A 13830-nucleotide genomic window follows, 5' to 3' on the forward strand; every position below is an offset into this window, starting at 1 on the left:
TTTGGTTCACTTTTATTTTGTATCACTTTTCTCACTAGTTGCACAAAACCATCAGGCTTTACAAGGACATTGTCGCTTCTTGAGAAAGTCGTCACAGTTTACAGAAAAAGTTACAAAACATCGAAACATAAAACACGCCCTGCACGGCTACCGCAACTATTTAAATTGGTAATTTACTCAGGGGAGGTACAGAAGAGGCTACGATGACAGCTGTGGGCTTCTTATTAGCTGAGGGAACGCCATTACCGTAACAATACGAGTTGAAGCCATTGGCCTCGGTGGTCTAGTGGTTAGCGTGCCGGTCTGATATGCTGAAGGTCCCGGTTTCGAATCCTGCTAGTAACATTAACTTTTTGTCCAATAGTTTTTCATTATCAGCAAGTTTAGTTGGTTTGGTTCGATTATGACAGTTTAATTTTATTATTAAGTTATTATAAAATTTTTATTGAGCAATTTCTAGTTTTATTTAATAAACAGAATTATTTTTTCTATTACTAAACTTTTGTTATACTGTATTATTTCATTATCAGCAAGTTTGGTTAGTTCGGTTAGGTTATGATAGTTTAATTTTATAATTAAAAAATAATAAAATTAAATTTGAGGCATTTATAATTTTATTTTATGAACAGAACTATTTTTGCGATTAGTAACTTAAACCTTCATTGCCAAAGTGCTCTCTACTACAGCGCTGTTCACGGAGGAATTTTGAACTAATGCCTCAATCGTACCTCCCCTAAGTCAGACCCATTTAAATTACATAAAATACAGGTTTTAAACCACTTGTATTGTATATTGGTAACCCGTAGGCTATACATATTGATAAAGGTATAGGTGAGTTGTCTCTAAATTTGATGATAAATTTGTAAGACTTTACGGTAGATTGAAGTATCTACATTACTTAAGCAATATTTTCTCACTATGTGTCTACCTGAATGAAATTTCTAAAGGATACAATTAATTATCCGATGTATTGAATGTACTGAATCTGATATCTAACAGATTTTTTGCAAATTTTCAGAGATCCCGAGGCCCTCATCTCCACCAAAAGCCACAAAAGTCGTCAGCGGAGCGACGAAAGAAGGTAAAATACAGTGTTTATAAAAAAAACATCGACCAACAATTTATTATATTAGATATAAAATATTGTCATCAGTATCAATACAGGTATCTACTAAAGGTATTATTTACGTATTAATTAGCTTCATTTCATTTATTGTTTTACGTATAATTCATTCTATATCATAAAAGAGTTGATTCCAACGCGAGTGATAAATATTTTACTATAGGAATTGTTTTTTTATCTCCCTGGTTTCAATATAGAAATTGAAGCCTCAACTTTGATTACATCAAACAACAACTTTGAGAATCAAACAATGTTTATATTGTCAAAATAACTAATTTCATGATAAATACAAAAAAATATCAACGTATGTTCCAAAAATATACCTTCACTTAGATACAGTAAATTCAATTTCGTTTAACGAAAATGATGTAAGAAAAATTAAAATAAAATATTCTAAGCACATAAAATAATTTGTGCTTACATTATTCATAGTTGTTCCAGACAATTTTAGAATTGATCTGCATCAAGTTTTATTCGAAAGAACACGAATACTAAAGTATTCATAGCGATGCAATACAGTATATTGTGCGGGAGAGGTATTTCCTCTTCGTATATTTAAGAACCATACATGCCGGTGTTTGGGGTTCCTTAATATCCTTTCTGACTTTTATGGCCGTTCGGTCAGACTTAAATTCTTCCGTACTTCTCTCCTTACTTTTACAGCTACCTCGTGAAACTAGACTGTGTATTTTATAAGTAAATAAACTATCCTAGTAATATCCTCCAGTGTCTATCACATTATCATCTTGCGTTTCGTAACCATTAAATAAATACAAGGTAAATCAAGCATTTAATTATACATATTAAATACACACAGATTTTAAGAGTGTAAACATCTATAAACAATGGATTAATTCCTATTACAGCGTTCTACAATAATCGTATTGATTGTTTGCGATTATTTTCAGATTAGCTTATGACTTTCACGACTTTCTATCTACGCATCTAGCAATTTCTAGGATAATAGTTCAAGATATTTTTACTACCCAAAGTTCAGATATTGTTAGATAGCATCCTACGTTCATAGCCCAATGACAAACAAATGCCATCTAGGTCTGGTCACGTTCTTGCTTGGAATCAAACAAATGTTTGGGAACATCTTGAATTTTTATATTTAGGCAAATAGGTGTGAAATTTGCTAGGTGTATTTTCTGCCTTATTTACTAACAAGTGATTTTACCCAACAATTACTTTTTTTTTAACTTTCTGATTTTATCATTGAATTTTGTAATGTAAATCAACCCCATTAGAATAATTAAGTTTTGACTCGTGCATAACGTACGATAAGAGTCTAACCAAGATGGACAAAAATAACTAGACTAAGGAACGCGTATAAATAAGTTATTCCACCAGTGGCAGTCTTTTAGCCTTATTGTATTTGTATACAAAGGACCTAACCTAACCTTTAACTTGATAAATTCGTATTATTGTACACTCTTACCATATGAGCTCACAGTTAATGGTTGACTCAACATGCTAAAGTTTGTTATTTACACTTTTTTGATGTTATATTTTATTTATGTTTTATTTTTACCTTTGTAAAAGTATTCAGGCAAGCATTTGTAATGCATAGTGCGATTGCAAGGGAAGAGCAGTTTCTGTCATATATCACTCCCTCCCCATACAGTGACTTGCGGTGTAAGGGAGAGGGTAGTTGAGTTATAGTACCAGCAAAGTGCAGAAAAACTAATGGCATTATATTTTGCTACTTGTTGTCCAGAACAAACGTTATGCTTCAAAATAGATGATTATTCCTTAGAATTTAAAGTTTTACATGGGGTTAACATTTTTCTTTTGAGCGAGAAACCTCGTATTTAATGTATTCTTAGAAAATTCTATTTTCCTTTTTTTACTGTGATATAATTTTACGAACCTTGCCTTAAGAGTCCTTGTAGGCTAGCGGTCATCCTTGATAATTTTAAACAGCTGATGAAGAGTTATTTATCGTCCAACAATATTTTTTCAAACACCAAAGTGATAATAATTTAAATATCTAGTATACTGTGAGATTATAAATGTTTTTGTGGTTTTGAATTAATTACTCTCCAAGGGAGTCCATGGAAGCTAACGGCCATCTTGGATTTGCCCGCCATAAGAGCAATGTTAATTTTGTTAGTTTCAAACAGCCGCTAAAGAGCTATTTACCATCTCAAAATATGTTTCAAACACCATAGTAATTGTTATTTAAATATCTAGTATACTGTGAGATTATAAATTGTATTTGTAGTTGTTTAATTGTGTTACGAGTTCGAAGACAGTTCGAAGACAGTTCGAAGACAATTCGAAGACAATGCTCCAAGGAAGGTTAAAGTTAGACAATTTAATACGTTTTTTTGTATTCGCATTGACTTTTTACGTTCGCACCTTCGAAATTAATAAAAGTTGCTGTTGTAATAAACTTGTGTTAGCTTTGAATCGATAGGTCATAGAGTGAACATAGTATGGATATTAATGTTTAGATTTATTGTTACTTTTCGAGTAAATACTACCAACTTGTATAATAGTAAGCGACGTTAGATTCATTAACTACAGATTTCATTTGTAATGTTTATGATAACACCTACAATTTAACCACGAGCCTTTGAACAATTTTTGTTCTATCAAAAACTCAATAAAATATTAAACTTATAAAATAGGGCTGCTTAAATTTTAAAACTAAAGAAATAAAACTATTTTAAAGACAAAAGAACGACAAAAAAGCTGTTTTATTAGGCTATTCTAAGCTATTTCTTATATACTTTCAGTGTTTTGGATTGCCACCAACACGTTGTCGTAATTTCTTATATAATATGGAATAAATAATATACTTATGGCAACGTTGAAATTTCAAGTAAATTAACACGAAACTTTTCATGTAAAAAAACTGTTCTCCCTTCGTAACTGATAAATGTACCTATAACTCTTTTACATGTACCATTCATTACCTTATCAAACATATCTAAGTCTCCAGGAAAGCCACATTTTCAAACTGACATAAATACTAGACCGAAGCAACGCTACGTTTTGGATGTGTACAGCACTCAATTTCTGGAGGATGCAATAATTACTTAAACTTAATCTACAACTGAAGTTGAATTAGAACTTGGTAATAGGATCAATTGCTGAAAAAAAATCAAAAGGTAAACTTTTTTAAGTACCGCAAAGTATTTACCCCGATGACAAATATTACAGTATAATTAGGCTGTAAAATCCTACATTCTAGTTCAGCGTTTGAACTGCAGTATTCAACCATTTTATGGTTTACTCCTCTGCATTGAATATTATTTAACTTAATTTAGTTCCAAACTAAATGGACGAACCAAATTGACTGAAACTATCACTGGCATTTAAAAGGTGCACCTAGTTACTAACTAAATATCAAGTCCGTTTAAAAGTAGACTTAATGCAACAGTAACTCGAGAAAGCCACTTATGTGCAGGTAGTTACTAAAGTTATTAGTTACTAAAGTCGTAAGAAATATTCTCTAAAACTAGTTCTAAAAATTAAATTAGTAACACATTAGCTGATTGTAGAAAGCTTTGTCTACAGCCGAATAATTTAATTATTGAATCTCTATTTTTATCCTTTTGTCATAGACAAATAAAATTAAATATAGACTAACAGCAGTGTTGCGGTTAGCACAAGTTCTGGCGCCCATCGCTAGCAGTGCCGTGTAGTTACGTAGCGCGTGTGCCATAACTACGGCGCTCCCAGTGGTGGACACTAGAACTTTATGCTAACCGCAGCACTGCTGTCGGTTTATATTTTATTATATTTATCTATGCTAAACTATTCGTAAATAAGTAACTTTAAAAAGCAACGTATGTACAGGGAGACTCGGCAGTCGCAACAACAGCAACCTTCTGATGCAGTCCACTCCCATGAACCCTTCCCTCTCGGACCCCTCTTGTGCAGGTATTCGGTGTGGCATGTGCACTTAACACCCTGCACAATGCACAGTCCACTGCACTCTGCACAATAACTCCAAGAAATATTTTCTCAACCCAAACTTCAAAAATATTTTAAAGGTTTAAGTACCAGCAATAAAAGAATACTTGTTCACGTTTCTTAAAGTAATAAGGATTAATCGATTTGACCATGACGTTCAAGTAGGTGTAGAGCCTACTAAAGCTGTTGGAGGCCGTTGTTATCAGCCTGTTTATCGTTGCATTTCAGAGACTGTAAGACTGTTACACTGTATTTACATGTATTTTTATATTCCCTCTTATACGTCTAGTACGTTATTCAAACGAGTCCTTCGATTTTGAATTCATAATATTATTTATTACATAACTATAGAGAATCAATTGTTCACTTCGCGTGTATGAAGAAGAAAAATATCATGCAACACAGATCATAACGAATTAACCCTCTGGTTTTACTTATTTTGATAGGTTATATTTACTAGTAATGTTTCTCCTTTCAAATGGAGAAAAGCCATTAGGATACTATTATAATCACTTTGTAAACCTCAACAGTAATTTCGCAATTTTAAATTCATTTCAGCTTTAATACATTATCAAAATTAGGGTTGGGAGGATAATTTCTCAGAGCTATCTTCTGCACTTTGCATAGTTTGCACGGTGTATTCTGTGCACTGCCTCACCTTTTCTGCACTGCACTACTCATTACATTCTATATCTACTAGCTTCCTTTCGAATATTGCGTTCAAATGTTAGAACATTAATCGAGACAATATACTGTAGTTTGGACCCAAATTGTGTTTTTTGTGTGTTTATTTATGTTTATAAGTGTACAAACAAACAACTGACAATTTGAGCTTGGTCCAGTTTAATCTGAAGTAAATAACGACTTTAAGAATAACCTACTCAGAATAACATATTCTTTGCTATGTTAAGTTTGGTTATCTTAAGTACATACACATACAATTTTTGCTTGATTTGATTTTGCCTTACACATTGTTCCCCACAATAAAATACAAACAGTGAGAACAGCCTGAAATTGAATTCAGCTGAACAGTAACGACTAATATGTACAAATTAAATCGTTCAAATGTAGTATCACAGACTCGGGACCCTAGTCTGTGGTAGTAAGTATAAATCCAATGACAAAGTTATTGACCGACAAAACTGCTTGTATCCTGCTTTACACGGAATATAATCTATAAAAATCTGTTCAAACAGTTGTATAAGTAAAAAAGTAAAAAATAAGAAATAGCCCTAACATATTAAAGGTTTATAAAGAGACCGTACCAACCTAGCTATTGAGTTAAATGCGTTTTTATCATAGGACTTATTGATATCTTATATCAATCATTGGACTATTAAAAATATTTCATGAAATTTTTTTGTAGCCTAATTATTTAATTACATTGATCCCTGTTGCAAATTCTAAACTCACCTCATGCCTTTAAAGAATATTATAAACTTTATTCGAATGGAGGAATAGGCTTACCCAAAATGGAAATGGAATGGAAAATGGGCAAATACACATTAATGACATGGTAAAGTTGTTAAAAGTACAAATTTAATTTATAACTATTTGCAAAAATATTATTTTTATTATATACATATTTTAAGAATACACAGGTTTGCCTTTGCCAGACACTATAAAAGCGCACCACCTGCCGAGACTATTGGACTTGTCCTGAGAGACGAGTCTACCCTCACTGTTTATATCTGATAAAATATTTAAGAGTTCTCGCTGCAGCAATATAGTCCCTACCCAGATGGAATGGCGCCCCTTTATAAATATATAAGTGGTCTGACTTATTAATATCTCCGTAACGTCCAACTGCACTCTTTCTGATGATTTTGCGTTCTTTAGAGTATCTTTCCTTGTGTTTATTGTACACAAGTTTATTACAGTCAATATTCCTATGTGTTGTAGCTTAAACTTAACAAAAAGTACGTAAAAGGTATTTTTTTAACATTATTACAAAGTGTACAAGTAGAAGTCTAAACTAATGGTAATTTTGATTTAAAGTAGAAAATATTACTAGTAAGGGCATCCAAAAATTACTGTTTTATAATAAAACACAGTTAAGTACTTTTGCACCGAAAGTGGAGACATTTTCCTGTTGAAATAAGTATTTGTATGGGTTTGTTTTTTAGTTACTCAACAAAAAACGGTGACGGACTATGAATTGGTTTCACCCAAAATATAAAAACTGATTAACAATTGTTATTTGTGCAACTAGTGAGCAATTGAACTTTGCACTCGAGTTGCACATTATATTTTTCCTACAGTTACCATAAAACAAATAAATAGGTAAAGAAACGTGACATATTTTTACACAGAAGTGAACTTTTAATATTACATTTAATGATACAACAGTACAACAGCTGACCAGCTGATTTACAGACAGTGCTGCCAATGTATTTCGCGCGCATACGATCTTGTCTGCATGTTACGCGCTCACTATTTCGTGCTTTCACGTTGCAAATCCGGAGTGAGTGAGACAAAGTAATTAGAGTGAGACAATGTTAACATTGTCTCTCTGGCCACTTTGCTTTCTCAAATCAGTGAGAGAACATGTACATTGTTAAGTAACTGCAGGAAAAAATCTTTTCGCCACGCAAAAGGAAACCGTTTTTTTAATCACTAAACAATGCTCGTAGGAAATAAGTTGGGTGGCAATTTTAAACTATAGCAGTAAAATCGTTTAAGGAAAGGAATTTATAGGTAAATGTTTATTCTAGTTTGGTAAACTGTATCAATAAAATGAATCCTCTTCATGTGTTTTATTTTTCTTCCAGATATGCACAGAACTGTTGGATGGACGGACTCACCCCTGGTATTCATAGCTTTGCTCACGCTGTTCTTCGGATCCTTCTATTGAATATGATCAAGCAGTTTATTACTTCGAAGTAATTTGTTTCGTGAACTTTTATAACTTGTATATAATGTAGTTTTAAAATACAACTATCAATGTTCCTAAATTTTATAAAATTATGTTTGAAAACTTAACGCATACGCGAGGACCAAAATTGCACGTTTTATGACTTAAATTTTTCTATAGCTCAAAACTATCCTTTCTTGTGGCTAATAATTGTTTATGTTAACACAGGCCAAAAAAAAATAATTTATTATGCGTTTTGAAAAAAAAACCTATTTTATTCAACCCATTGTACCAATGTACAATTACATAATTTACAACGTGGGTACTTTATAACAGATTTACCTTAAACGCACTATGGTTGTTGTTTGTACCTTACTCTCTTTTAGCTGCATTGTATGCCGTTATTTAAAAAAAGTTTTTTTGTGGAAAATCAATTTCATCTTGCATAAACCACTTTTTAAAATCTTTTTAACAGAAATAAATTGTGTCATTCATGTAAAATATAAAAGTGTAAATTTTATTGTATGGTTAAGACAAACTCTCCTATTTGTGCCTTTGAGTTGACTATGTAGCATAGATAGACCGAAGAATCGTGTACATAACGCTGTTAGATTAAGTGTGCTTAGAAACAATGATTGTGGATACATTGGTGATAGATATCTTAAATGTCTGATTTTTTGTTACAGGCTAGGCTATATAATTCTTTTACATGGTTTTTGTTTCTGTAAGTGTGATCAAATATATCAATTTCAAAAAAAAAAATTGCATAAACGTCATTTCGGTACGGAATTTATCAGCAGCATCTGCGTTTACGATGTCTACTTCAGTTTCAATTGTTAATAATAGAATATAGGTGGTAAGTTTTGTACATAAATAAGACACTAAAGTACACAGCTAAGGGTAAAATATGGTTGTTAAAAGTTTGTTTTCTATAATAGAATTATGCTGTTTCAATATATGTTATATTGTCTATACATTTATTGATGAAATTTTATACATTTAGAAAATTATTTAATATACATTGACCAAAACACTTTTTTACAGATATACAGGGTGTCCACGCTAAACGTTTCAGGACTTTGGAATATGAATCCTCATGTTAAAAGAAAGAAAAATCTGTATGTGTAGGTATGTCAGAAAATGCATATTTACCTAGATATACACCATTTTGTTCTTTATAGATAACTATTTTTATCTTTGAAGTTTTTCAACCGATATTCATAAAACTTTGTAAGCATGTTAAAGTACACAATACCTATTATGAAAGAAAAGCTCAATTTGATGGGATTAAAAATTTCGAAATTGCGGCAGTTTTAATTTTTATAGTTTAAATCACTCGAAAACGTATATTCTTATTTAAAAAAATTCAAGAACACATTTTTAAATTTTCAATTACCTATCAAACAAAACCAAGATCAAATAGATCCAACAGCAAATAATTGAAATAGAATTTTTTTATGTAAAAATAAGCAATGTTAGTTCAGGGTGCGCTTTATTTAGCCTTACCTTACAACCAAAAATCGTTCCATTTCAGTTATTTGCTGTCCGATCTTTTTGATCTTGGTGTCGATTAATAGGGAATAAAAAAAAATGTATTCAGGAATTTCGAGTTATTTAAGTTATAAACATTAAAACTGCCACCATTTTATAAATTTCTCATCGGAACAACTTTATTTGTTATTCTATTATAGGTCTTGTGTACGTTAACATGCTTACCAAGTTTCATAATCATCAATTGAAAAACTTCAAAGATAAAATTAGTTTTGTATAAAAACAAAATGGCGGATATCTAGGTAAATATGGATTTTCGGACATACCTTCACGAAACGTTTTTTCTTCCTTTAACATGAGCATGCATATCCCTAAGTCTTGATACTTTTTAATGGACACCCTGTATATTAACAGACAATTGTGTTAAATTTTCATTTTGTGTATCGGTAACATTCTAAATATATCTGTTCCATTCCTTGTTATTTCGTTTCTATATTTTCAATAATTGTAAAACAGTGTATACGACCTATCTATTAGGTCTAATTTTTAATAACTTTTAATAGCTTTTACCTCATTGTACTCTAAGCTCCGTATTGATTATAACCAATATTTTGCAGTGTTCTATTGTTTTCATGTGGCGTTGTTAGGATTTTACATAATGATAATCATAACTTATAAATTATCGCATGCAATATTTATGATTTTACCAAGGTTTTAAATATTTTGCAGTTTGATAAATGTCTCAATACATTAATGAAGTATTTTGTTTATAGTAAATAAATATGTAAATATCCATTAACCTTATCATTCCGACTCCAAATCGTTCCTCTATTTGTATAAATGTAAAGTTATTAATTGAAAATGTAAATATATTTAAGAAAATGTTGTAATGATACTTTGTGAATAAAGCGACGTTCCTCTGATAAAATGTAATGGAAGTTTATCCACCACCTAACTCTTTTAGGTAAGCTAATTGAAAATTAGTAGAAAAACAAATAGCTTTATTAATCTCTTATAGTCCAATATTTCCATAAAAATAGAAGAATACACTATATATTTCTATTAAATAAACTAAGTGAGCAAACAATGTACGAAAAAAAATAAATACTCACCCAAATTTCTTAAAATAAATATTTAATAAACACTACTGAGTGGCTTATTTCATATTAAAAAAGCTAAATGTGTGACTTTAAATGTTTTACATTTGCAAAACAAAGACGAAGTAAGTTTCTTTGACACTAAAAAAACACCTTTACCTGCAGAGTCTATTGGACTTGTCCCAAAAAGACATTCTACCCTTACTGTTCATATGTAAACAAATATTTGCATTTTAACTGCAGCAATACAGTGTTAGTGGAAAAATAAAATTGCACCACTTCATAAATACTTAAGTGTTCTGTCTTATTTTGATATCCGCAACGACCGTCTGGACTGTTTTTTGTTACCAGTTCCGTTCCAAAAATTCTTCGCACTGTGCATTAGATAAAATAATATAATTCAAATTGAACTACTTGCTTAATTAGTTGTATTTTAATTTGTTTTAAAAACGTAGGTTTACCTTTAGTAAAACTTCAGAGTTGCTGTTAAAATATGAAAATCTCTCCGTAGTAATATGCATTGTATATCTTAATTTATATTATTGCCAGTAAACTATTCAAACTTAAAAAGAAAAAAAAACATTATTTGGGATGGTTTTATAAGCTATATGAAGGTATTTTCTTCTTTGTTCTTGTATAACTTTTTAATCAAAATAAAACATACAACACCATCCCATATGGGTCACACTATTTGAGATTTCATCACATTTTTGTGGCAAAAACGTTAACACGTGTTAATAATTTGCAGTTTAATACAAACTTTGTGAACCGAGAACTTCCAAGTAGGTAGGGCGAGTAAATGAGTAAACTTGGCAACTTGGTTAAGTCGGATCTGCAGGTGTGAACATCACAAGTTGATAATTGGTCCCGAGTTTACACCTATTCCCTTTTCTCATCTTATTTGAGGGGGAGGTCTTTGTTCCAAGATACTTGAAGATTCAAACGATGGGAAAGATATCACATATAAAATCATTATTGTTTGATCAAATTGCACACTTAATATTTTTCTTTTGTGATTAAGTAGAAGCCTGTTGAATTGCACTGCACTTTAGGTAAACATTTTTATTAATTTTCAGTTTGATTTATGATGGAACAGTTTCAATTTATCACTGTCCCATTAGAATATTTATTTCCTCAACCATTTGCACTCTGGCAGGATGTCATTTTGTATATCGACACAATATCTTAAGTCTGAGTTTTAATTAATAACACTGAATTTTTATAGTATATTTCGTACCTAGGGCCGAAAATGAGGTTTTGCCGGCTCGACATTGTTTTTTAAGTTCGACTTCGTCTCAAACTTAAAACGATCGAGAGCTGCAAAACCATTTCGGTCCGTGGTACGAACGCTATTTTTCACCACACTATACCCTATTACCACTATTCACCACAATAATAATGCACACTGATAGTCAACACAACTACAACTTGGTTATGTGAAGAAATAATTTGAGGTATCAGCAAAAATAATAACAAATAGTTGCTAGGCAACGGTGACATTAAAACAATTCTATTGCAATGCTATGGATACTGATTGTGTATTAAATATGCATTCATGTTGAAGTAAGTATGCGGGCAGCTGATTTTGCGGTCCTAAGGATGTAAAAACCTGCTCGGTCCCCAAATAACAATGACAGTTGGCATAGCCAGCAAAACGTAACTTTCATCCACCAATTAACGTATGTAAAACAGCTAAAACATCATAGTGTGGTGAAAATATGCTTACTTGTAAATATTAATATCAGAGAAAGAAAACGTTTCAGTTCGATAGTAAAACAGATTTATTAGAAAATGCTTGCAGCTTATGAAATATATGTTGATACTTTTACACCACCATCAGAATGTACAACAAACAAAAAAAGACTAGTGATATATCGTTTTATATAGTTTTGCTTTGCATGAAGAACCTAAAAGAAATTCTTCACCTTATTTTTTATCACTAGCTTTTAGTTTATAAATTTTCGGACTAACTTGTGATTATTGACTTTACGTGGTGTGTTATATAATAATCGAAACCTATAAACATACTTGTATGCGTATACAATGATTACTTGTTTAACCAACTGTATTTTCTGGAAACAGCTCAATGCGTATAAAATTATTTCTCTACTTAATTGATCCCAGCTTGAATAGTTTAAGAGTAAATAATTAATTAAAGGCATGATACTTAATCAGCAATATAATAATATTATGTAAAAAGAAATTCATTCCGTTGTAACGTAGATAAATTAATTAGGAGTAAGTATATTGATTAAAATATATAAATGTAGTAACTCTCAGTTGAAATGAATGTAAATGCGTTTCACAAAATACTCAATAAAGGCCTAAAGTGTATACACTTATTTTTTCATTTTGAGGTATTTTACATTAAGCCTACTATGTCCATAACCAATGTGTTAATTTACAATTGTGTTACGTCTCAGAAAAATATATAGAATAAATAATTTAACTAGTAAATTTTCTAAAATAGCCTCTTATATCAATTACATATTTATTGTGACTCTCGTATTTTATTTTAAAAGCATATCGTTTGTTAGATAATAGAGTTGTCAGTTAATTGGTGTTAGCACCCAATAAGACTGGCTTGAATAGGAGGGATGTGACGAAGGAAGCTAGCTTAGTCTAAAGATAATGTTCTTGTAGAGTATTCACTGCTGACTAAGGAATGATGGCTGTTCAAATAACCAAATTGTTGTACATCTTAGCAAATAAACTAACATATGAGCTATGTTTAAAATATTTCTATATGACTTAGTTTAAATATGAATTTACAAGTCTAAAGTTTATTAAGTTTGTTTAACATGTGTTTTAAATTATGATAAAGTTGCAATTGGAATTGGGAATGTTGAAAAAGTTTTTATTTTTTTATAAAACTATATATGAAGTACATAAACACATACTTTTTGTAACTACAGAATTGCGACCGTTTAACAAACTGTCTACCAATAATCGATTTGTCATAGTCATAATTTAAAACATCTGTGCACGTGTTTAGGTGAAAATGAAACAGTAAAAAATCATCGAATGTTACAGTAAAAATGAAAATCATCGAATGTTAAAGAAGTAGATTTCGTATATCTATCATACTAATATTATAATGTGAAAGTATGGATGTTTGTATGTAACTCTGAAGTCCCATAGCATGAAAACTACTGGACCGATTAAGGTGAGATTTTGCAGAGAGGTGCTTGATAGTCTTGAGAAACACAAAGGCATATTAAAGTTGTGAAAATCCTATAGAGCTTTGCCCCACGGGGGTTCAAAATTTTCATGTTATTCTTATGAGTATTCATATATATAATGAACTACAGAATTTAGCCGGATAACTTAACTAAACG

General features: G+C 31.0%; 1 protein-coding gene across 2 annotated transcripts in view; it reads left to right on the forward strand.

Annotated features, from left to right (window-relative positions):
- LOC129005182 (lachesin-like) overlaps positions 1–9185 on the forward strand; it is a 302118-nt gene extending 292933 nt beyond the window's left edge. For both annotated transcript variants that reach the window (XM_054434010.1, XM_054434011.1), the window contains exons 7-8: positions 1019–1081; positions 7822–9185. In XM_054434010.1, the coding sequence (XP_054289985.1) occupies positions 1019–1081; positions 7822–7904 (146 nt within the window). In that variant the 3' untranslated portion in view covers positions 7905–9185. The remainder of the gene's footprint in view (positions 1–1018; positions 1082–7821) is intronic.
- The last annotated feature ends 4645 nt before the right edge of the window (positions 9186–13830 follow it).

Source organism: Macrosteles quadrilineatus, unplaced genomic scaffold, assembly GCF_028750875.1.
Source record: "Macrosteles quadrilineatus isolate MER2022 unplaced genomic scaffold, UCM_ALF_1.0 Scaffold_17__1_contigs__length_3442018, whole genome shotgun sequence".
Lineage (NCBI taxonomy): Eukaryota > Metazoa > Arthropoda > Insecta > Hemiptera > Cicadellidae > Macrosteles > Macrosteles quadrilineatus.